The 26648-nt window shown below is 38.2% G+C and overlaps 1 protein-coding gene across 2 annotated transcripts; it reads right to left on the bottom strand.

The window, feature by feature from the left end:
* Positions 1-104: 104 nt before the first annotated feature.
* On the bottom strand, positions 105-25017 carry LOC127634944 (transferrin receptor protein 1-like). Of its 2 annotated transcripts, none has more exons than XM_052114714.1 (19): positions 24870-25017; positions 14791-14840; positions 14420-14642; positions 14119-14311; positions 13796-13933; positions 10753-10840; positions 10346-10468; positions 10167-10265; positions 8069-8208; positions 7816-7976; positions 6799-6915; positions 6377-6462; positions 6211-6274; positions 5092-5159; positions 4278-4357; positions 4069-4159; positions 3177-3413; positions 2634-2783; positions 105-2407 (listed from the first exon to the last, which is right to left on the bottom strand). In XM_052114714.1, exons 2-19 carry the CDS (start codon positions 14833-14835, stop codon positions 2165-2167), a joined length of 2346 nt encoding a protein of 781 aa, XP_051970674.1. In that variant the 5' UTR covers positions 14836-14840; positions 24870-25017; the 3' UTR covers positions 105-2164. The 2 variants fall into 2 exon arrangements, with proteins under 2 accessions (XP_051970674.1, XP_051970675.1); XM_052114715.1 differs by lacking the exon at positions 24870-25017 and adding an exon at positions 21572-21663.
* Positions 25018-26648: the final 1631 nt, after the last annotated feature.

Genomic DNA, 26648 nt, shown 5'->3' with positions numbered 1-26648 from the left:
GAGTAAATTAATAATTTTTTTTATTATTATTTTTAGCTATTTCACATGACTGGAAATTACTTAAAGCAGTTTGTAAAGTTTTGCAATTAAAACACTTGCAAAGCCACAGTACACTTTAAGTTTATTAAAGAGCACATTAATTTTGACAGTTTTTGGACACAAAAATTAGTTCTTACAACAACAATTGTGTGCCTGAAACTCCTACAAGTTGATGCAAATCAATATTTTGCCATCAAACACAGCTGATGCATAAAGATCATTTGCTGTTTTTTTTTTTTTTTAATACACTGCAATGTTAAGCTCTTTTTCATGCAATGAATAACCAAACAAGTGCCAAAAGAAAGAGAAAAGACAGATATAGACAAGGGGGGTTGCAGTGTGAAGCATTTACTCGTTTCCATTAATCATAGTATAAATACTTGTTTTGATTAATGGGGGGGTTATATCTACACCCCTGGATATAGATACTGACAGAAACCAACCAGTATGCAACACGTCTACCAAACTTTGTCAGAAATCCAATCATACATGAAACTATTGTACCATCAGCAATATGCAAATCACTCGTACAAAACATTCTACTGTAGTTATGCAAAATGAACACATCCTCTTTTCAAACACCTGCCTTGGAAAACAGAATAGAAACATACACAGAATAGCATACAGAGATCAAATATCTTAACAAGCCTTTGTGTAAACTAAAAATAAATGTATGATTTCTTGAAAGAGACCAAAACGAACCAGGCTAGTACAGAAAAGTAAAAAAGACAAGACTCATATATTGGAGAAACACTTAAAAGTAACCTAAGCCCCCAAAATGAAATAACACCAGCATATCTTGATAGAACCCACAACATTCTTCATCTAACAGTAGTTGCCAAGTGTATAGTAGGAAGTATAGCGGAAAACAAAGCCGTGAAAAACAAATATATACATAAATTTATGGGAAACACTGTTCCCGATAATTTGATCCACCCTATAGTGAAATATGAGGGACACTGCCCTCGATACATACACAATGGTAGGCAAAAACTACCGTCAAACACTCCACATTATGGAAGACACTGCTCCCGATAATGGTTTTATAATAGAAATATAAATGTTACAAAGAAATGCTTTGCCACAGAAATGCTTGGGCCTAAATTGAGTCAAAATGGAAACATTTCTTATCAATTTAATATTTGAACAAGAGGATATTAGAAAACATTATTGAAAATCTCAGCTCAACAGCCTAAATCTAATAAATACCATGATTTTTTGGTATCAGCTTTGTCAAATTAGGATTTTTGTTTCTTCTAGGGGGGGAAAACAAATACAAATTGTAAAGAGGAACTGCTTCACAAGGATTAAAATAAGTGATTTTTGTACGTTTTTCATCAAGCACCTGTAACAATAGTCATTTCTGTTGAAAGTTGTTGGTAACAAGTATTTCTGTAAGCAGATGCTGCTTTTAACATATGACAGTATAACCGTCACAATTATGGAAGGCACTGCTTCCGATAATTAAAAAAAGAAAAGAAATTAGACTCTTTTATAGTGAACACTGTCACTGATAAATAAATAAGAAATAAATATGGTCCTCAGTCAGTGCTAAATGGGTACAAAAGGCAGACATATCTCCTGCAAAAATGTTGGGTTTACATGAAGTGCAACAGGGACTTTATCTTCACATTAGCAGCCAAGGACATGGTTTTCTCCATATGTATTTAAGCATCAGCGGCTAACCTGATTAATCAATCAGAATATCACCAACTTTAAGATATAACTGGGATGACAAATTGAATCCGAAATTTACCTGAAATGCAAAGTTTGTCAAATATATTTCCTTAATACAGCAATATGTCATAATATTATATATATATGTATCATCTATATTATTTATTATTAATTCCTCATAGGATTAAAGACCTTTGTAATTACTCATAACCAGATCTATGTATGTTCATGTATGTTGAAGTCGCATGATTTCTTTTTTTTTTTTTTTATAGCTGTCAAATACTTAATTCTGTAGGTATGCATGATCAGATTCCATTAGAGCTTTTCACAATTTTGAAATCAAATCAATCTACTATGTATTGGTGGATATATGGTTTGTTCTGATATTTAACTTTTACTTTTAATCAAAACTCAGAGGCCAGGTCTGTTGATGTAATCCTGAAAAACCCTATATCTCATTGTCCAAGGACCAGATATCTCCAGCCAGGTCATTTGCGCAACCCTGGATGGTCCAGGTGAGCAGAGCAAACTGGTTTAGGACTTGGTCCAAGTCGAAGGTTGCATTTTTTTGTGCCACAATTTTCAGGTAGTTTTCCAGATCCGTGGTGGTTTGCCACCCAACGCCAAAGAAAATGTGTCGGAACGGGGCATCTCTTATAGAGACGTAAGGAGAAAGAAAATTATGCTCCACCTTAAAAGAGGAAGAAAATGACAAAAAACATGAGAACTTAGCCACTATCTATCAGTGCCATTAAAAACAAAATCAAACAATTGTACAAATATTCTATAGAATGATTTTGATTTCATGTTGACAAGGCATGTTTCAAGATAACTACATCAGGGATGGGATGCCGACCAGACGTTTCCCAACTCTGCTCTACTTAATAAGCATAGAAAGGCTAAGCGAATGACTTCACCTTCATTATGCGGTTATTGATGATGCGGCACATCTCTAGGTCTTCTAGATCACTTTTACTGATGTATTCATCCAAGGCCTTTGCAGCTTGAACAAAAGAACTTTTTGCCCTGTTCAGCCACAATGTTGACAGAGACTCACTTTTATCGACCTGTAATGGATTGAAAGAATAATGAGAAACAAGTGATTGTTCGCCCAAAAATAAAAATTCTGTCATAATTTACACACCTTCATATCATTCCAAAAGACCTTTTGTTTCTTGGAAGAAAAATAAATAATTTAGCAGAATGACCATGCTGCTCTTTTCCACACAAGAAAGTGAATAGTGACCACAGCGGTCTATGGACCCCCATTCACTTTCATTATATGGAAAAAGAGCAACCTGGACATTCTGCTAAATATCACCTTCTGAGTTCTACAAACGAAAGTCAGTCATGCAGGTTAGGGAATGTATGAAGTTGAGTAAATGTGAAGTTTCATTTTGGGCAAGTATTCCATTACTGTCTTGGTGCCAAAATGTAACACATAAGACAAAAGTCATCACCTTTGCATGTCTGAGTTCCACAACCCGATTGATGATGGTTTTCACATGGTTTGAGATTGTCTCTGCATACTTGGTGACATCCAGTTTGAGGATGTGGTCGTGAACGAGACGGAGGGCGATCTGACCAGCAACCTGGGCAGCAGCCACAGACATATCACCCACTTTCTGACCGGTGACAGTGCCCAGACTTTCTTTATTATCCAGAACAGTTCCAAAATACTCGTAATCAGCAGAGGCCTGGTGGATAAAAATGATCAAATCAGAATGCATACTTGGGTGAACACCATCTGCAGTCTTTGCATACGAAGTCCATTTACTGTACATACAGAGCAACATAGAGGTATTCATTAGATCACTTCATGTGATTTTACTGATCGGATCACTTTATAATCATGAAAAAACAAGTGTAAATGCCCTCCAAGATGCTTTCGGGACAGATAGGAAACCCTCAGGAGGTGGTTTAAGACACATACAAGATGTCAAATGTGATTTGGACAAATGTAAATAACTCTTGATCAGGCCACATGCGAAAGCGTTGCTCCCTCCCCTTGCCACCCTCCCAGGTCCGAAGAGATGGGGCACCCTCCCGGATGTACGTCATGCCGGGGCTCCCCGGCCTGAAGGAAAGGAGGGAGGAGTGTGGCAGGGAAGAGGATGGGGCACTGCAACCACAGCCCCTAATCAAGCCTCAGAGAGGGATAAAGGCGGCTGGAGGTGGCAGTTCGAGTGGGTGTGTGTGATGGGCAGCTGCCCTGTATGAGTTTGTGTCTTTTTGTTTAAGTTTATTAACTATTAATTATAGCATCAAGCCGGTTCTCGCCTTCTCCTTTCCCCTTTAGCTTGTAACATAGACCCAAGTCTGAAAAAAAGAGAGATAAGACCAAACTCTTACCCCAGCAGGAACAAAACTGAAAGAGATAGAGGGAATTCCAGCGAGAGCCAGGAAAGGATATGCACTATCATCCATCATCATGGGCCTCAGACTGAGCACAAATGACAATAACAGAAGATGAAATCATTAAAGAGCATGTACATATCAACACAAACATTTATGTTGATATTTTTATCAATCATGACAAAAATCAATTCAGATTTACTCACAGATTTTCAAGATTACCGCCATAACTCTGGAAAAGGTTTTGACGTAATTTAACTGGAACTGAATCAATTGGATTTATTACCTTTCATAGAGAGAGGGAAAACAGATTATTTAAATATAATACACACACACACGTTGTTCATGTAAACATGTTTTAATGCCCTCAACTTATTTGATTTTCTGTCAAGTAATAAACTAGGGCTGCCTCCTGATAGTCGACCAAACATTATTCGATGAGAAGAGTCTTGGTTGACCAAGTATTGATTGGTCAGTTGGTAGCAGAAAAAAAACTCCACAGGAAACTGACAAACACAGGTATTACCGCTGGTTGGAAGCTAGGTGGTACTATGGGGTAATTTTCATTAAGCAGGGTAAGAGTTAAGCCTACACAATTAAAGCAAGACACCCTGTTTTCAAACTTTTACCTCTATTTTTTATTTATTTTAACTAAAAATTTTAATGAAATTAAAATTATATATATATATATATATATATATACACACACACACACCTTTCCATTTACATTCAGGCAAGTATTCGTCAAAAGGCGAAAAATTACTTACACAAACGAAGACATAAAAACTATTTTAAATGTAAAAATAATAATTATAATAATAATCACTGAAATATAAACCATGGTTTGAGGTGAATGGATTTTTTAATTATTTTATATATTTTCTATTATTTTACAGGCTGCAGAGTTGCGGCCACAATAAACTGCTCTGTGGAAATTATAAAATGGTCATACATTTTCAACAAAACATTCATAGAAAAAAAAATGTAAAATGCATGCAAAGAGTATGCGTTTGAGTGTACCTTCTGCATGGTCTTCTGCAGAAGCTTGTGCAACAAAGGGCTTGCAGAAGCTCTGAAGGAACCCACACCTACAGATTAAACAAAGACAAGAACATCTAGGTTTTGCTTGGGGAAAATGCAAACTGGCTTTTTAAAAAAGGAATAATTCACCCAAAAAGTTTAATTCTCCCTCACGATATCCCAGGTGTGTATGACTTACTTTCTACACCAGAACAAATTTGAAGAAAAATTTAAAATTATCTTTGCTTAGTAGGTCCTTAAATGCAAGTGAATGGAGATTTCTCTTTGAAACTCAAAAATCATCCAGAATAAGCTCACCAACCATTGTGAGTAAAGAAACAGATGAATACAGATCAAAACAAAACAAGCTACTGTACAGCGTTCCTGCTCTTCCGGCTGTGACGCACATGCCGCAGTTCCCGTTTTTCAAATGTCAATGCGATTAAGTCATATGCGCGTACTGCTGCTGACTGAATTGCCATGAATCAGTTAAAAAAAATATTAATATCGATCTATTTCGCACCAAAAGAGATCGTGCCGCTTTAGAAGTAATTAATTTAAGAGCTGATGACGTGTGGATGATGTTTATGATCACTATCCATGATTTTTGGAACTAAAAAAAAAAAAAATCCATTCACTTGAAATTTAAGGACCTACTGAGCAAAGATATTTTTCTAGTTTTCTTCAAATGTGTTCTGGCAAAGAAAGAAAGTCATACACACATGGGAGATCATAAGGGCGAGTAAATAATGAGAGAATTTTCAGTTTTGTGTGAACTATCCATTTAAATGTAGCCATTCAGCCCCATTTTGACAAACTTGTGTCGTTTTTCAGAAGTCTGTCAATATTTACTCACCCTTATGTCTCTCCAAACCTGCATGACTTTCTTCCATGGAACGCAAAAGGAGAAATGTTTAATTATGTTCATGGTGCTCTTTTCAATACTTCCATGGTCACTTTATACTTGTTGTATTGCAAAAAAGCAGCATGAACATTTTAATGTCTTTTGTGTTCCATGGAAAAAAGGGTTTAGAGCAACATAGAGGTGAGTAAATTATTTTTGGGTGAACTATCCCTTTAGATGTTCCTCAGAGACAAATGTAGACTTTGTAAACTCACCAGTTACAACTCCATCCAAACTGATATAGGTGAAGGCTTTTTTGTCCAAGGATGCCCAATAGCCCTGATAAAAGGCAGAGCACCAAACACATTAACATGAACCTCAAATGTATTTCAAAACAACATACATGTAGTTATTCTAGCAAAGTAATATCACAATACAAACCTCAAGCCATTCAGTAACTCCGACGTTACCGAAATCCCCTGCGCTCCAGCTGGCAAACACAATGCTTCTTCTGGGTTTGAAACCATCTGTGGTGAACAAGTAATAATTGCATGCCATTACACTACATGCTACATGAAAATTTTAACATGAAAACACTACATGCTAAATAAAAATTCTATCATCATTTACCCTTATGCTGTTTTTAACCCATATTACATTCTTTATTTGGTGGAGGACAAAAAGAGATGGAATGAGAGCCTTAGTAACCATTCACTTACATTGTATGGGGAAAAAAAGTTGCAATAAAATAAAAAAAATAAAAAAAACATTTAGGTTACTGCCTAAATCACATGGGTTTGGAACAAGTTGGAGGGTGAGTAAATGTTACATTTTAGGGTCAATGCCTATGCCTTGAACTATACCTTTCTTCATTTCAGTGAAAATTCTTGCAAGCTCCGTCAGAAGAGTAGTACCGACTGCAGACTTGGCATAGCCTGAGCTGAGAGAGTCCCTCTGCGCTCCAATCACAACATATTTATCTGGGGGATTAAAGACACCTTAGTGAGACCCCCCCAAGTCTACAAAAGGTCAGATGTACAGACATTTATTCAATCAAAATGCATTCACAATGACAATTCAACTAAGTCATTCGTTTTGATATGGCGATTTCTGGTGGCATGAGCAACCGTTAATGGGCGTGTCCAGCAACTTAAAGTGGAGTAAAGTTTAACTTATGCAAATGAACAGCAATGTGATACAGCGATTAGCAATGGGAGTGAAGACAATTGAGCATGTGTAATCATCTCTTGAGATACTGTGGTCGAGTGACAGCAAGACGGATAAGAATTTAATGCTATTGTGAGTATTTTTCCTGTTCTATATGATTAGTTTCTGCACATATGCAGAATGAGTTTGATTCCTGCATCGATAATCGCTCATCCTGTTTATGATCTGATCCATGTTAGGAATGCACAAGGGTGGTCGTCCAACAACTGACCAGTCGATTAGTGGGGTCGACTACTAACATGAATATTTTGCAATTCTCTAATTAATTGAGAGAGACAACTTCTTGGACAGCGTTTTTGCGAGAAGATAGCTTGTCGTGCTTAAAAAAGAATAACAGTCAGCATGATAAAACCTTCGGTCATACTTTATATTAGGTGTCTTTAACAATTTGTACTAACATTACAATATCTACAATATAATACAATATATTTATTGTGCAACAAGTTGTACTGAAAAATTCAAGATTCATATGTGCTGCTACTGAGTTTGAAGTATGGTTAGGTTTTAGGGTACGGGTTGGGTTAGGGTTAAGGTTAACAGTGTAATTTCAAATGTAATTAAATGCAGGTACTTTAAATGCAAGTATAAAGCAACAACATTGATGTACAGGTAACACTTTACACTTTGTTCACTTTCTTCTGGATGAAACTCACCTGCATCCACAAACCCTTTGATAACTCCAAACACGTTATGGATCTTGGTATCAACAAGATTGTTGTTAACTTCTACAGTGACTATGTCAGTCTCTCTACCCAATTTGTAACTGGAGAAGAGACCAATGAAATTCGAGCGGGCATCCCTTCCTCCCATTTTCCTGTGGGAAATTTCAGATTACCAAATTAAACTTGATGTTCCAACACAGGAACTAAAAAAACTGCTCAAGTTAAAACTGAGCTTTAAACTTACACCAATATTTTGCGTGCCATGTTTGCAGTGATCGTCTGAGCGAGTATATTTGGAAGACCAGACGACTTGGTAGGAGGAAACTGGGTGTGATTGAAGGATGGGAAACCTGGGGTGTAAGGATCACCTGATCCCAAATGTACCTACAATGACAAAAACAAAATTAGAACAACTAAAAAAAAAAAAAAAAAAAAAAAAATCAACAAAAGTAGTTAAAGAAAATTAAGAGCCAGTGTTTCCTCACCGATATTCAGGGGCTATTCTTAGCTTAATCTGCAGCACCCTTGGCAAAAGTGTTTTAATTTAAATTAAATTAATCAATCAAATCAGACTGGATCTATACCAGGAGTCATCGTTCTCAATCCTGGACTGAATCAGTCATACAACGTAATGTACAGTGCATCTGGAAAATCACTTTTTCCACATTTTGTTATGTTACAGCCTTATTCTAAAATTTATTAAATTCGTTATTTTCCTCAATTTTACAAACAATACCCCATAATGACAATTGTGAAAGAATTTTGTTTGAAATCTTTGCAAACTTATATATAAATGTTTAATTTTTTTTTTAAATCACATGTACATAAGTATACACAGCCTTTGCCATGACACTCAAAATTGAGCTCAGGTGCATCCTGTTTTCACTGATCATTCCTTGAGATGTTTCTACAACTTTATTGGAGTCCACCTGTGGTAAATTCAGTTGATTGGACATGATTTGTAAAGGCACACACCTGTCTATATAAGGTCCCACAGTTAACAGTGCATGTCAGAGCACAAACCAAGCCATGAAGTCTAAGGAATTGTCCGTAGACCTCCGAGACAGGATTGTATCAAGGCACAGATCTGGGGAAGGGTACAGAAACATTTCTGCAGCATTGAATGTCCCAATGAGCACAGTGCCCTCCATCCGTAAATGGAAGTTTGGAACCTGAGCGTTCGAGGGAGTAGGGCCTTAGCCAGGGAGGTGACCAAGAACCTAATGGCCACTCTGACAGAGCTCCAGTGTTTCTCTGTGTAGAGAGGAGAACCTTCCAGAAGAACAACCATCTCTGCAGCACTCCACCAAACAGGCCTGAATGTTAGAGTGGCCAGACAGAAGCCACTCCTCAGTAAAAGGCACATGACAGCCCACCTGGAGTTTGCCAAAAAGGCACCGGAATGACTCTGACCATGAGAAACAAAATTCTCTGGTCTGATTGATCTCTTTGGCCTGAATGGCAAGTGTCATGTCTGGAGGTAACAGGCACCGCTCATCACCTGGCCAATACCATACCTACAGTAAAGCATGGTGGTGGCAGCATCATGCTGTGGGGATGTTTTTCAGCGGAAGGAAATGGGAGACTAGTCAGGATCGAGGGAATGATGAATGCAGCAATGTACAGAGACCTACTTGATGAAAACTTGGTCCAGAGTGCTCTAGACCTCAGATTGGGGCAAAGGTTCACCTTCCAACAGGAAGGTGAACTTTCAAGCAAACAGCCAAGATAAAAAAATCGACCCCAAGCACACAGCCAAGATAAAAAAGGAGTGGCTACGGGACAACTCTGTGAATGTCCTCGAGTGTCCCAGCCAGAGCCCAGACTTGAACCCGATTAAACATCTCTGGAAAGATCTGAAAAAAGCTGTGCACCGATGCTCCCCATCCAACCTGATGGAGCTTGAGAGGTCCGGCAAAAAGAATGGGAGAAACTGCCCAAAAATAGTTGTGCCAAGCTCGTAGCATCATACACAGAAAGACTTGAGGCTGTAATTGGTGCCAAAGGTGCTTCAACATAGTATTGAGCAAAGGCTGCGAATACTTATGTACATCGTTTTTTATTTTTAATAAATTTGCAAAGATTTCAAACAAACTTCTTTCACATTGTCATTATGGGGTATTGTTTGTAGAATTTTTAGGAAAATAATGAATTTAATCGATTTTGGAATAAGGCTGAAACATAACAAAATGTGGAAAAAGTGAAGCGCTGTGAATACATTCCGGATGCACTGTATGATATATATTATATCACGTGATTGGTTCTAAAAAGGACAGCACATTGCGCCGACTATGAATCATTTTTTTTTTTACCATGGAACATTATTCTTTGGCATAACTTACGTGACCATAGAGTTCAGTATCTGAAGACAATGTTTCATAGTCGGCTGGGTCCGGGTAGATCAGAGCTGCTATGGCACCCTGCTCAGCAGCATTCCCAACCTACAGCAGAGAATACATTTAGATTGACACTAGCAACAAAATTATAGATCAATTACTATCAGTTACTCCCAATGAGCTACCTTCTGAGCCATGCTGATTTTTCCAGCTCTCAGCAGTATGACAGACCCATTTAGATTCACTCCACTGTCTTTCACATCTTTCAGGTCCTCTAGTAAACCATAGTTGGCGTACACCACTCTGCCCTGTGAGAGAATTTATAATATTATTAGGTTTGGAAATGTGACAACCAATGTTAAAAAGGACAGTTCACCCAAAGATTTAACATTTTGTCAAGATTGACTCAATTGGAACAATATTTGGTTTGGTACCATTGGGTGAGTAAAAGCTGTCAGAATATAAATTTTTGGGTGAACTATCCCTTTAAATGTGCTTTTAAGCTACTGTATCGAAAAGTTATGCAAGTTAAATGACAAAACCAGCAAAAAAGTGTTTCCAGCAGAGGAAAGGGAAGAAATATATAGCTCACCGTTTTACGTCCTGTCGCACTGTAAGCCAGGAACCCCTTTGGACTTCCAATCTCCTCTGAACCAAACAACACTTTGTTTGGATTAGAGCTGTTTGGGTTAAAAACAGTTGATTTAGCAAATAACAATTATCGCAACAAAAAAAAAGGTGGAAAAACTGAGGATTTGTAAAATGTGGCAATGGTAATCCAAAAATGGAGAATGTTAATTAAGACTATCATTTTACATTTCCTACAGAAAATAAGTGGTGCTTGCTTGTGCAAATTGTGTCGCAACAATGCTATGGGTTCCATGTTTGTCTATAGCAGAGATCGACCACCTTTTTGACATGGTGTGATTTTTTTTATTGTCCTGGCAACTGAACAAAGTTGGTTCATAATTCGGTATCATGGCAAGTTTTGCTGCAGGGCATATTTTCCACATTACATTTAATGTTGTTGTGAGATGGTTTATCATATTCTGTTTCTAATGCCACCAAATGTACAAAAACCAAATGGTGTTTTTTTTCTAACACTAGATGAAGTGGTTGTGTGTGTGGTTAAGAGAACTTCCTCCAGATCAACAGTCAACAGAGACAACAAAAAGTTTAGCAATAATGAAATGTCATGTAAAACAGATAATATTCATCAACTAGAACTTACTGGAAATAACAACACCTGAAGGCCTATAAATTAACCTGGAAATAACATTTATAAATAAAAAAGCCTACTTAATCTAACCTTCACTTTATTTTAGGTGACATGGACACCATTGAAGGAATAGTTCACCCAAAAACAATGTACTCACCCTAATACCATCCTAGATGTGCGCGATTTTCTTTATCCTGCAGAACACAGATTTTCAGAAGAATATCTCAGCTCTGTAGGTCCATACAAGGAAGGTGAATGGTGACAAAAAAAGTTAAGCTCCAAAAAGAACATATAAGCAACACATAAAAGTAATCCATAAGACTCCAGTGTCTTCATATTCAGTTCTGAAGTGATTTTGGGTGAGAACAGACCAAAATGTAACTTCCATTTCACAGTAAATTTTGCCATCTAGGCACAATCATGATTTTAAATGGATTACACTTTCCAGTACTTTATGCATGCAGAGTGCTAGATGGTGCTAAGAAGTGTAATCGAGCTAGAAATCCTGATCGCCAAAGAGACTGCTGATGTCAAGATGTACAGTGAAATAGGAGTTATATTGTGGTCTGTTCTCACCCAAAATTTCAGAAGACATGGATTAAACCACTTGATTCATATGGATTACTTTTGTGCTGCATTTACATCCTTTTCTGGAGCTTCAAAAATCAAGTTTTGGTCACCATTCACTTGCATTGGTTGGACCTACAGAGCTGAGATATTATTCTAAATATCTTTGTGTTCTGCAGAAGTCATACACATCTAAGAAGTCATGATGGTGAGTAATTGAGAGAATTTTCTATAATTTGGGTGAACTATTTCTTCAAGATGTGCGTTCTCAACCATGAAAGACTTGAACTATGAACTCAGATCATTCCTCTCAATTCAATGACTGAACAAAAAAAACCACACGTGACAAACAAGAATGTTGCAAAATCAAGCAAAACACCCCAACATATGGTGAATGGAAATCGAGGATTAATAGTGGTGTTTCCTTATTACATGACGTTCTGAAAGAAAAAGAAACAAATGAAACACGGAATGTAGGCTGCGCCTGACCGAAGCAAAGCAGCGGGCGTGTTTACTCGTGCAAATAACCGAAAGTGCTGACAGCTCATGATGTGGGAATGGTTTGCACGTGCAGCACGAGTCTCATCACACTTGAATCGTTTTTAGCCTCTCATTCAGCTGATGAATACAAGCTGCGTGATCATGAGAAAAGATTACACCAAGATGTAGACTGGAATGCAGGTGTGGAATTTATATAAATAAAATAGTCTACTCCTCTCTCGCCATTGCTGGCGTGCCAGTGACTACCCCTCCATAGTTTGCCGACCCCTGGTCTATAGTAATAGAGATTTCCCTTAAAAAAAGAAATACATTTTTACTCACCCTCATGCCATCATAGATGTGTATGACTGTTTTTCCTGTGCTGAACACAAAGAACACGTGATATACACAACGAAAGTGAATGGGTACCAAAATTTTGAAGCTCAAAAAGCTTATAAAGGTAGCATAAAAGTAATCCATAAGACTCCAGTGTTTAAATCCATGTCCTCATAAGTGATATGATAGGTGTGGATGAGCAACAGATCAATATTTAAGTCCTTTTTTACTATAAATTCTCCTCCCAGACAGTAGGTGGCATAATGCACATAGAATGCAAATAGCCAAACACAAAAGGAGAATGTGAAAGTGGAGATTGATAGTTCAAAAGGACTTAAATATTGATCAGTTTCTCACCCACACCAATCATATCATTTCTGAAGATATGGATTAAACCACTGTAGTCTAATGGATTATTTTTAGGCTGCCTTTGTGCTTTCTGGAGCTTCAACATTTTGGTACCAATTCACTCGCATCATATGGACCTATAGAGCTGAAATATTCTTCTAAAAATATTTGTTTGTGTTCAGCAGGGGTGAGTACATTTGGGATGTGTACGAGTAATAAAGAACTCGTTCTGCACCAGCTACTAGAGTATAAAAAATCACAACTCGAATATTTCAAATTAATTTTCCTTTCCACAATTTCCTGCTGTGTGCAGCGCTGAATAACAATGTTTTTCCTACCAAAGCTTGCAGTTACAACGGAGTCCACTGGGGGGCACTGTGGATAAATGTGGTATTGGAAGAGAGAAGTAGATATATCATGGCATCTGTGCTTTAAAGCAAAGTCAAGTTATATTTGACAATACTTGTAATATTTTCATTCTTATTGAATTCTACTCTATTTGTATTCGGAGTGTATTCTTGTTGGAGTCATGCAAACCAACAGACGAGGTTCTGATTTTATGGTGGAAGAAATGCAAAGCGAACTTGGAAGCTGATCAGACCAGTATGTGTGTAGGAGCGTCAAGTCTCTTAACACAGGTAGAGTACATTTTATAAAAGCAATACATCATATTGCGAGTACTGACCTGCTAGGATACTGTAGCATCACATAGTGCTCATCAACCCAGGGCTCCATTTTAAGTTTCATGAAAGTGTCATGGATTTTGTTGGCTAACATGTTATCTCCAGATGATCCTGCCTGGCGGTCAACCTTGGAATACTCACTTAATGGAAGACAAACAGCAAAAGCCAAAATATTATAGTAGAAGAGTGCAATAACAAATGCAGAATTTAGGTCAGGGTCTACCATTTTACTTAATGAATGAAACCTTTGTCTTAAAATTAAAATGGACTATCATAACAATGGCGCAACGTTCATGGAAAATAATATTCTCTGGATAACAAATACCTTAATTTATCCTGAATGGCATTTGACGACAGTTTCTCATTCATAACCTTGATAATATCACTCCAATCCATAGTAGGAGCAGGAACATCATAACTTGGTTGAACTTCAGAATTATTGTCCTCGTCCAAACTGTCAGGCGAAGGGCAGGAAGGTGGTTCAGACTTACGGTGGGTAGCATAGCCAATAAGTATACCTGACAAAAAGAGTGCAAGGAAAACCATGAAAAAGCTGAGAATAGTACAGGGGTGGATTCTCTTCAGTAGTAAAATAAATTGCAGTAGTAAATAATAAAAACAATTACCCAAACACAAGAAGAGCAGTACTATGATCACTGAACAAATTATCTTCCCCTTGTTCAATGGCACTGGAGGACTGGGTCTTGTGTACGTCTCATGTTGCACATGTCCATGCTCAACACCATCAATCTCTTCTTCACCGTCCACAGACAGCTTCACCACCACACGACTGCTCTCACCATCAGGATTCTGAGACTGATTGAATCGGGTGTACGAGCGACTGTTTACCTACAAAAAGGGAGAAACCATTGCACTCTTTGGGCTAAAATGAAAATAAACTTTAGATTTGTACTGCAACTATTAACTTCCTATTTCTGAGAAACATTTACAAAGTTTGAATTTAAAGAAGAATCTTCCATCAAAAAAGTAAACTCACAATTCTGGAAAACTTCTTTTTTGCTTCATCAATTGTCCCCGCCATCGAATCTAAAATGGAAGAGATATTGACTTCACTTAGAATCTCTTTAGCAACAGAAAGGCTTTTACAAGCTTCTGCTCTGATCAGCCCTTTTTGAAGTCTCTGGGAATTCATAAACAACCCTCCATGTTCAAAGTCCAAAAGTGTTTTTATATATATATATATATAAAAATAAAAAAAATAAAAAAGTACTTGTTGATGATTCGCTGAACTTCATCCAAAATCCTGAGCCACCCTCTACAGAGGCTCCAAAGCTAGTTAAAGGCTGATAAACTCTGATAGAAATCAATGTGGAGATTGTATAATGTTGACATTTTTACAAAGAAATGTGTGTACAGACCACAAACATTTCCTAATACCGTGTCCTCTAAAGTTAGTGGCCCACAGTCACAACCCAAACCATCATTTGACCTTTGTAAAACTACTCAAAAATAATCGTTGGTGCAAAATTCGGTATCATGGCAAGTTTTGCTGCAGGGCATATTTTCCACATTACATTTAATGTTGTTGTGAGATGGTTTATCATATTCTGTTTCTAATGCCACCAAATGTACAAAAACCAAATGGTGTTTTTTTCTTACACTAGATGAAGTGGTTGTGTGTGTGGTTAAGAGAACTTCCTCCAGATCAACAGTCAACAGAGACAACAAAAAGTTTAGCAATGCTGAAATGTCATGTAAAACAGATAATATTCATCAACTAGAACTTACTGGAAATAACAACACCTGAAGGCCTATAAATTAACCTTGAAAGAACATTTATAAATAAAAAAGCCTACTTAATCTAACCTTCACTTTATTTTAGGTGACATGGACACCACTGAAGGAATAGTTCACCCAAAAACAATGTACTCACCCTAATACCATCCTAGATGTGCGCAATTTTCTTTATCCTGCAGAACACAGATTTTCAGAAGAATATATCAGCTCTGTAGGTCCATACAAGGAAGGTGAATGGTGACAAAAAAAGTTAAGCTCCAAAAAGAACATATAAGCAACACATAAAAGTAATCCATAAGACTCCAGTGTCTTCATATTCAGTTCTGAAGTGATTTTGGGTGAGAACAGACCAAAATGTAACTTCCATTTCACAGTAAATTTTGCCATCTAGGCACAATCATGATTTTAAATGGATTACACTTTCCAGTACTTTATGCATGCAGAGTGCTAGATGGTGCTAAGAAGTGTAACCGAGCTAGAAATCCTGATCGCCAAAGAGACTGCTGATGTCAAGGTGTACAGTGAAATAGGAGTTATATTTTGGTCTGTTCTCACCCAAAATTTCAGAAGACATGGATTAAACCACTTGATTCATATGGATTACTTTTGTGCAGCATTTACATCCTTTTCTGGAGCTTCAAAAATCAAGTTTTGGTCACCATTCACTTGCATTGGTTGGACCTACAGAGCTGAGATATTATTCTAAATATCTTTGTGTTCTGCAGAAGTCATACACATCTAAGAAGTCATGATGGTGAGTAATTGAGAGAACTTTCTATAATTTGGGTTAACTATTTCTTCAAGATGTGTGTTCTCAACTATGAAAGACTTTAACTATAAACTCAGAAGATCATTCCTCTCAATTCAATGACTGAACAAAAAACAAACGTGACAAACAAGAAAGCTGCAAAATCAAGCAAAACACCCCAACATTCCTATTTACTGCAGAAATGTTTTCCTAGTATGGTTTATGGAAATAAATAAGGCATAAATAAGGGACATTACAAGCACAGAGAATGTTCAAACTCAATTAGACATGGGTGCATGGAGATCTTATCCCAAAGAACATGATCAAAAGGCCAGAGAGTAGAGGAGAATATGGTGTGACAACCAGAATATATGCTTCACTCCTGATTAAGAACATGTGAGGGTCACAACCAGCATGAGGACCTGAATTAGACATTCATAAGGAGGCTGATCATAATGATTCCCATTGTAATTACAAACCACTTATTACGTTGCACCAAATATATAAAACCACGTTTACAAATGCCTCTAAAGAGAGCTGTTTAAATGTCATTTGAATTAAATATATAAATATATACGAGTGCAATGGTTCAAATCTCTCATAGTTTGGATCACAGTTTAAGGGTCACGGTTTTGGTATGGTTCGATATTTGCAATGTACAGAAATATATATAAAAAAATATTCAGATAATTAAAATGCATTACATTCTTGTGGCAGAAGAGTTTATCATTAATAAGGCAATACAAAAAGCGGCCTGAATACAATGTATTGTTTACTACCATATTATTGATCACGTTTTATATATATATATATAAATATATATATAAATATATATATTTAAAGAAAACTATGTATCATTATTTCATCATTATATATTGAATTATATTTATATGAGGGGCTTTCTCAGCAAATATTTGTATATGCGATTAATCACGATTACTTAATCGGGACACCATGTAATTAATTAGATTAAATTATTAGAAAAATTTTATCGATTGATAGCCCTAATATATATATATATATATATATACACAATTATTGCCAAATCCAAAGTAAGAATACTCTATTTGGTAACAAACACTTCAACAGGTTTGCCCTGAATGAAAATGATTCTCTTAAAGTAACCATAGTTTAACTATGGTATTTGTAGTAAAAACATAGTAACCATAAAATATAGTCATGGTTACTACATGGAAATTACAGTATTACAGTTGCAAAACCATGGTTATTTGTATCAAAACCATGATTTCTGCAAAGAAAACGTCTGTTACGCACGTAACCTCGGTTCCAATATTGGCTATGGTGTTTGAGCCTCATCTATTTTGGCACGAAAAACAGGTGCACAGACACAATTTCCTCAATTTCTGACTAAGAACAAGGAGCTCTTTGCTCATGCCTCAAGAACTAGGAGTCTTGTAGTGCGGCTAGCATTCACAATGTCTTGTTCCCTTTGCTTAATTTGTTCACTTGACATTGCGTAGCTACGCATATGGAGTACAGAATCCCATCACGCCGCACTACACAACATAACTTCTCAGAGAGGAAACATGACGGCGCAGTCTTGTGGGACAGCGACTGACATGAGTATGCCACAGTGAGTGCTGGCCAGGAGGAGAGCACTCATAACGAATATATTAACTGCCTGATTGCAGGCGGTTGTGCAAATGATGGGAAGATGTTACATAAAGGGAAGGGCATATATATATATATATATATATATATATATATATATATATATATATATATTGGCCAATGAATAGCAAGTGCTCTAAACAGAGAGGACTTGTGAAGAAAGAGACTACACTTCTAAGTTGTAAAACCATCCTGGCGCAAAACATATGTCTGGTAAAGACACACCATTCGTCCATGCCCAGGAGGCGGCCGTGCCTCTAGTTGTGTGTGCATTAAAACACCAATTGGGCAAGTATGAAGCCTGGGTAACTGCATCGACAATCCAGTGAGAGCACCTTTGCTTGGAGATGGACATTGCTTTTGTGCTTCCTCCATAGCATATAAAGACCTGATCAGACAGTCTGAACTGGCAAGTACACTCAACGTAGTTACGCACCGGGCATAACAAATGCAATGAGTGTTCCTCATCCGAATTAAATGGAGGGGGGAAGAAGGCCTGAAGATGAACCACCTGCGCTTTGAAGGCAATGGTTAGGACCTTGCCTTTCCTATGTTTGACAATGGTTCTTGAAAGACCGGGGCCAGACTTGAATTGTCGACTGATATTGCATGCACGTCACCTACACATTTTACTGAGACTAGAGCCAGCAGCAGTGCGGTCTTAACGGAGATCATGTGCAAATCAACAGCGTACAAATGATCGAAGGGTGGCCATGCCAGAGCTTTTAGGACTCAAGTTAAGTCCCAACTCCCAAGTCAGGACTGTAGCCGGACGAGGTGGGTTTAATCGTTTTGCTCCTTTAAGGAACTTTATGATTAATCATGCTTGCCTATAGAGGCACCATGTGCGTGATACGCAGATATAGATGCCACATACACTTTGAGCATTAATGGAGCGAGTCCTGTTCCTAATCGCTAATGAAGAAATATTAGAATTTCATGTATGGGGCAGTTTACCGGGTCCTTGCCATATAAAAGACACCAGATCAGTGAACATATCCTGAGAGGATATCCCTCCTCATTGGTACTGGTCACAGTCAAAGGCAAATGGCTGGTTGGGCCATTTCGGCGCAACTAATAGAACCATTTCCTTGTCCTCTGGGACTTTGCATATGACAGAGTGAATCAGGCATACCAAGGCGGCCATTTGTGTGCCATTGTGTCCGTTCCCAGCGGGCTTGGGACTTTGAATACCAGAGGAGACCAGACAGTATGCATTCTCCACTGAGGCAAATAGATTGATTTCTGCTTTGCCGAATATTTCCTAAATCCTCAATACAGTTTGTGGATGAGGTCCCCATTTGGCCGGTATTACCCCTTGGCGTGACAGTAGGTCCACGCAGTAATTCAGGCGGCCTGGGACCAGGGCTCCAAATCAACTTTTTTAATTGGTAGCAATAGTGCTCCAAACATCAAAGAGTTAAAAGCACCAGCAAAGAAAATTAAGGAGCACCACAACTTCAATTTATATATATATTTTTTTTTAAACAGATTTCTTTTATTTAAAAACAAAACCACCACTGGGGCTTTACACATCCTGCTATCACGCCGATAATGTTGGCACATGACTTGTCATTTGCATATATAATGTTGATCTCAATGCCGTTCATTTTCATGAGGTGCAACATGGCTTTAAATTTAGTGAAGGTGAGCTCTTATATGGCAAAGGTGTAGGCGGTGTTAAATTTCATGTTCAGCTCTGTCAATTGAGCAGAACATCCGGCAGCATCCTGACGCTTGAAAGCTTCAACAAATCGAACCCGATCCTGAATTCTTTGCCACATGCTTGTCCCGGCATTTCTTGTGCTTGGCGCTCTCCCAGTGTTTAAGCTCTTGCGCTTAAAATGTGTGGATTTAGTGGCGAACGCAGCGTTACCTGCAATCTCTGTCCCACAGGCTTTACTGTTAATCAGTGCATTGAACCATTTTCATAGTGGAGCCACTCTGTCTTTCAGCCACTCTCTCCAAAAACTGTAAGCCTTCTTTTCCACTGGTGGATCCACATTAACCACATGATCGCCATCACCAACTCCAGCAGTTACATTATCTGGAACTTTAGGCGGCTTACAAAAGAAATCTCTCAGTGTTCTTTTCATCTTCTCTCTTCAGCTCTTTACATTTCGCACGCTAGTTAGCTCCCTGTCCCGTGACAACGGAGCGTGCTGAAAGGGAGTGATTGACGGTTAATATTAACCAATCTAAAATCTGCATTTAAGAATGTAAAGATGAAGTTTAATTGGTTATGTAATGTTGAATAGAACGGTGGACCGGTCAATGTATCAGCTCACAGCAGGCACATAGTGCTGTAATTGGCGAACGTTTTGTAGAGAAATGAAAACACCACAACAGTTATATGCACTTGCACAAATGCTCCCAAATATATTTTGAAGTTGGCCAGATAAAATTTCGGGAGCATATGCGACCAAAATGGTCGCAATTTCGAGCCTTGACTGGGACATATGTCGCTCTCAGGGAGAGGAGATGATGCTTGCCCCAAAAGGAGGTGACGCGTCAGTCTCAGAGGTGGTGAATGAATTCCACCTTGGCCCACAACTGTTTTGTTGTCTGATCAAACCAGGACGTGACAGCTCGCTATTTCTGACTGAAAAGCCTTTAATGCTAGAATCCCAGCCAACAGCTCTAGGTCGTTGATGTGCCACGCCCTCCTCGCACCTGTTCAGGTGCTGAAAGTTGGGCATCAATCACACAACATAGCATTCGTAGTCACAACTTTCCACCTGACAACTTGCCCAATTACGACACCTCGCTGGTAAAACGCAGGAGCTGTCCATGGTGCTAAAGCAGCTATACAGTGGTGGGATATAGTGATGTGTATGTGCCCTGAGGTCGATGTGTAAGAGACCTAATGGGATGAAGGCGCCACTAAAAATCCCAATGCTTTCTGAAACAGCTTCAGAGTAAGTGTTCTCCCCAGTTTGAACAGAGACAAGACACTGTAGAATGGCCTGAACGTGGCCTGGCTCATGAGGCAAACTCCCCCGCACGTGAAGTCGAGGCAGACTCCCAAAAGGGATATTTTTTGGCTGGGGGAGAGCATACTCTTCGCCAAGTTTACATTGAGGCCCAAGCTGTTTAGATGCTGAAGCAGTAAGTCTCTGTGCTGGCATAACAGATCCTCTGATTGCGCCAGTAACAGCCAATCGTCGAGGTAGGTCAAGATGCATATGCAGCAGATTCATCCACTGACCACTCGCCTGATGCAGTGAGACATGACTTCGTCATTATCATGCACTTCGGAGAGATTGCCGCAATAAGGACCATCTCAAAGTCATCCTGATCGATCTTGTGGCCCTGCCGTGCCTCCTAGTGTGAATCCTCGGGTGGGAGGGTGCATGAGGCTGAATCGTCCCTCAGAATGAGGGTGCTTCATAGCATCTTGAGACTCATGCCCTCACAGTGAGGACAGTCTGTCTCCATGAAATCTGACTCTGCATCGGCGCAGCCCAGACAATAAACACAGCTCTTATGCTGATCTGACGGCGGGATGTTCACAAGGAACACTTATGGAACGACATCTTCAAAAAGACACGAACATGTAAATTACTATTTTAGATATACAAGTTTATAAATTAATATATATATTACACAATATACAATTCCTTTGTAAGGATACACAAACCCTGCCGAAGTGCTGCGGGGAATCAGGATGCTGAGGCCCGTTCACCAGCGAAGTGTTAATCGGTGAGGTTGTGTGATGTTCGCCGGAGTACTGCAGGTGAGCGGAAAGTCTTCCCATGAAAATTCCGGCTGCTGACTCGTGAATTCCGATGGCGAAGGTAGAGGGCTTCTAGACAAGAGATGATCACTGTCTTGAAGGAAGAAATTCTGAGGAAACGTTTTCTGTGCACCTGTTTTTATAGCGGACAGTTTCACACCAAAACAGGCGGGGCTCAAATACCATAGCCAATATTAGAATATTGGCATTATTGTAGAGAGGTTTCAACTAGGTTGTGTAAGAAGGCACTCCCCATATGCAATGTCATGTGTACCGAGTCGTAATGGAACCATGGTGAAAGCCGTCATAGTTACTACAATATTACTATTGTAAAAGCATGGTTAATTTTCACTGGGTATTTAACCACAAACCTTTTCACTAATTATTAAATCAAAATTTTAACGTAATACCTGCACTATTACTCTACATGCATTGACATAAAATGCATTTCAAACTCTACTGCACATATTCAATATCCAGAAGATGTACATCACTATAGAAGGAATGTTGGTATTAAAATGGATACGAAGGATGTCATGATGAGTCTCGAGTGTTTTAATCATACATAAAAATCACACATCATCAGCAGAGTAGGGAAACATATAGTTGGCAATGAGCACCCCAATCACTTTAGTTATTGTTTTAAGCCTGTCCGAATTAGCAAGGAGTGCTTGCATAGAGGAGCGGGTTAAAAATTTATGAGACCCCAAGCAACTAACCAACCCGAGGCCCCCCCCAAAAAATGTGCCAGTCCTGCGTGAGACACTGAAGAAACAGCGAGACACGGTGCAGGAGTCAAGGATGTTCGTCCTGCGTGTGTTTCAAAGGAAAACAGAGCAGACGCACGCAAAAACACTTTCGGTGTGAACGACCCCTAACTCATCAGTTCGCGCGTATCTGTGCGAGTTAAGGTGCGTACACACTGCCAACGACTTTGTCGCTGCAAGTCGCCAGTGGTTGTCGGTGAAGTCGTTAGTGGGTGTTCCCACTACTGGTTGCCTAGTAACGTTTATAAATGACATTCACGGATGCCATTCCATTGCTGTTGACAGCGAATCTCTTTTCTTGCCACTAAAAACAAAGAAATTGGAGGGAAAAGACTAAATATAAATGGAATCAGTACATAAAATACTTTATATCAAAGGTTAATGAGAAACCAGGCGTGCTGTTTGCCAGAGCGGCTGTTTATATGCGGCGAAAATGCAAATGCCGGTCTGTCTGGGTCCATAAAATCCCCGCGATCTCAGATACACCTTTCCACGCAGTATTTTTCTTAAAAATGTCCTTGTACGTGGGAAGAGACATATAAAGCACTGGAAAATTTCTAACAGCAAGAATTAGCCTTTCATCCACCTTTCCGTTACTGCAGGAGCTGAAAGAGAAAGGATCACGTGAGCTCTCCCGTCTTCTCTCCTATTGGCTGTCGCTTCCGTTAGTCGCTCCAAAGTTGAACTTTTCTCAAATTTGTCGCGTCGCTGGACACGCCCGCATCTAGCGCCAACGGTCGCGACAGCTTGTGTCGCCGGAAGTCGCTGTGCTCGCATAGAAAATGAATGGTATTGAGTCACTGTCGCGCGCGATGTCGCTGGCAGCGTGTACACACCTAAAGGTGCGTACACACTGCCAGCGACTTTATCGCTGCAGGTTGCCAGTGGCTGGCGGTGAAGTCGCTAATGGGTGTTCCCACTACTGGTTGCCTAGTAACGTTTATAAATGACATTCACGGATGCCATTCCATTGCTGTTGACAGCGAATCTCTTTTCTTGCCACTAAAAACAAACATTTTGGAGGGAAAAGACTAAATATAAATGGAATCAGTACATAAAATGCTTTATATCAAAGATGAATGAGAAACCAGGCGTGCTGTTTGCCATAGCGGCTGTTTATCTGCGGCGAAAATGCAAATGCCGGTCTGTCTGGATCCATAAAATCCCCGCGATCGCAGATACACCTTTCCACGCAGTATTTTTCTTAAAAATTTCCTTGTACATGGGAAGAGACATATCATAGAGCACTGGAAAATTTCTAACAGCAAGAATTAGCCTTTCATCCATCTTTGCGTTACTGCAGGAGCTGAGAGAGAGAGAGAGAGAGAGAGAGAGAGAAGGATCACGTGAGCTCTCCCGTCGTCTCTCCTATTGGCTGTCGCTTCCGTTAGTCGCTCCAAAGTTGAACTTTTCTCAACTTTGTCGCGTCGCTGGACACGCCCACATCTAGCGCCAACGGTCGCGACAGCTCGTGTCGCCGGAAGTCGCTGTGCTCGCATTGAAAATGAATGGTATTGAGTCGCTGTCGCGCGCGATGTCGCTGGCAGTGTGTACGCACCTTAAAGGGTGTGTGTGCAGTTTCGGCTCATCTGCGGATCTTCACCGGTGATTTCGGCGTAAATTATCATATATCGATGTATTTACCAGTATAAAGAACTCGTGTCGAGCGATGTCTGAAAACAGTGCCTAATAAACGTTTTTTTGAACCATCGCTTTGTACTTGACTGCAAAAGGAAAATGTTTCCATATATATATATATATATATATATATATATATATATATATATATATATAATTGGATATATATATACATACATGTCTGCGTGTGTGTAATGGAAGTACGTTACACCACGTGTAACTTCTAAAAATTACTGATAATCTCTAGAACTCATGGAGCAATAGACGGATTGTTAAAATAGAAACTAAAATAAAAGTATTACAAGACGTCGTTTATTACGCAAGTGTAAGGGTGCTTTTAGAAGAACATCTGAAGGTCAAATACCACACTTCCTGTTCACGTACACGTGCATGAAACAGGAAGAAATCTGAAATGTATTCTGTGCAAAGAAAACTATCAGACGAATAAAACCTTAAATCGCAGATACTATTCATGTCAGATAACTCAGTTTAGGTATGCCTTAATATGATTATTACCCATGATACTGCACTTATGTTTTTTACTCAATGTGCCCAATGTGATTGAAGAACTGTCTAGTTTTAACCACATTAAAAATGAGCATGCTTAACAATTTCATGACCTGATCTCTTAAAAATACATAAAACACTATTTTTTTAAAGCAATTGTTACGTTTACCAAATCTTAACACAAATAAATTGACAGTGGTTGACATTCGAATTCAGCTTTAACATAAAACACCAGCTTGCAATTTTATAGAAAACAAGATCTATGGCGCATTAAAGAGCAAATTACTTACTTTTTAAACGTGTGAACTATTCCTTTTAAATTATTATTTCTCTTGTGTGTGTTTAATTGTCGGCAATTATAAAAGCAACGTTAGAGAGCTCTATGATCTACACCATGTAGCCGTTCATGACACTAGTGAAACTCTGCACGCACGCATGCATACGTCACTTCCAGTTAGGAAGGTCCTCCGGAGGTCGCATTTTGCGGCCGCATACGTCTCGTTCAATTTTTAATTTTATTTACATTTTTTATTGGGAATTCAAAAAGTTCATATACATAAAAGTAATTGAAAATAGATAAATTAAATTAAATAAATAAAAAATGAAACCAGACAGCCTCGATGACGTAGCCTATGAGACCGACTAAACGCGACCTCCGTAGGACGCATCCTTCCTAGTGATATTTCTGAGACAATATATGTTAAAGACAGCACGATATCCTTAAACACCATTGTACGAATAAACATATTAGAAATATTATAATAGGTGAAACGGCTACTCATAAAAGTTAATTGTGGAACAATGTATTTAGAAATATAAACTGGACTAAAGCTTTGTGGAAAAATATTGTTTAAATAATAAAGTAAAAGAGGTTACATTCAAAGTTTTACATGGTATATATCCAGCTAAAGGTGTATTATAGAGATTTCTTTTGGATATTGATTATTCCTGTGATTTTTGCTCAACAGAAAAATAATCTGTTGTCCATCGTTTTTGTAATTATGTAGGCCTATTCTAAGATTTTTTGGGTGGATATGGAACATTTGATTAGAAGCTAAATGCTAAATAATTTTTAAAAGCTAAATAATTTTTAAAAGCTAAATAATTTTTATATATGTATATATTATTCCAATGAAAATAATAATAATAATTAAATTTTTCTTGTACAACATTTTATTATTTTGGGGAAGTTCCACATATAGTTAGGGTCCAAGCCAAATTTCATTCATTTTCTCCAAGAGATCAAGAACTACAGTACAGCACCTGTTTGGAGAATATTATCAACAAAAAAGCAAAAAAGACTTGCAGTATTTTTCGTGGTTACTTTTTTGATTAAGGAATTCATATTCTGTACACTCTGGAATATTTCTGTACATTTCTGTATACGGTTGTATATTATGTTTTGTTAATAAAAAAAAAAATTAAAAAAGAGGTCCCATCCTTCCAAACAAGACATCACCACCAGCTTCCGGAGCATTACTGCCTCCAACTATTGGAGTGTGATGCATCAATTGGAAGGTAATTAAATTCTCCTGTCTAACCCTCTCATTTTAAGATATCTTAATATTACACTATATTTTTCCATTTGTTCTGCAGATTCTTAAAGCAGTGTTTGTGGATAAAATGTTTCTTCACCTGTGTCTCTTACTACTTTAATAAGCTCTGACCTTTCTTTATGGAGGCCCAAACCTGCATAAACTATAAATAAATAAATGTAATAATAAAAAATAAATAAAGGAATAAATGTCTTGATAAAACAAATATAATTAATTTTTAATTAAATGTATTCCTGAATGTATTATTGTATGACTTTATTCCTTTATTATTTTCTATATTTATTTTTAACTTTATTTTTATTCTTTTTAACTTTACATTTTTTATTTATGTGTTAATTTATATTTATTTATTCCCACATATATTTATTTCCATATTTATATATTCCCATATATATTTATTTATTTATACATGTATTAATTTTTACTTTTCTGTGTGCAACATGGAAATGAGTGAGGCGGTCCTTGCGTAGCTCCAGTGCATCATTGGTTAAGAGCTCAACTTATCAGAAGCAG

This window comes from Xyrauchen texanus, chromosome 42 (assembly GCF_025860055.1).
Source record: "Xyrauchen texanus isolate HMW12.3.18 chromosome 42, RBS_HiC_50CHRs, whole genome shotgun sequence".
Lineage (NCBI taxonomy): Eukaryota > Metazoa > Chordata > Actinopteri > Cypriniformes > Catostomidae > Xyrauchen > Xyrauchen texanus.
Note: the sequence above shows the minus strand (reverse complement) of the source record. Positions and strands in the feature narration are given on the sequence as shown.

What these genes read in the sequence shown, in the direction of transcription:
- LOC127634944 (XM_052114714.1), bottom strand. Translation starts at nt 14,835, where the DNA reads ATGGCGGGGACAATTGATGAAGCAAAAAAGAAGTTTTCCAGAATT. An exon ending in GCCATTCAGGATAAATTAAG is followed by an intron (nt 13,934 to 14,118) that starts GTATTTGTTATC and finishes TCTTCCATTAAG; the next exon opens with TGAGTATTCCAAGGTTGACC. An exon ending in GTGCGACAGGACGTAAAACG is followed by an intron (nt 10,469 to 10,752) that starts GTGAGCTATATA and finishes ATTCTCTCACAG; the next exon opens with GGCAGAGTGGTGTACGCCAA.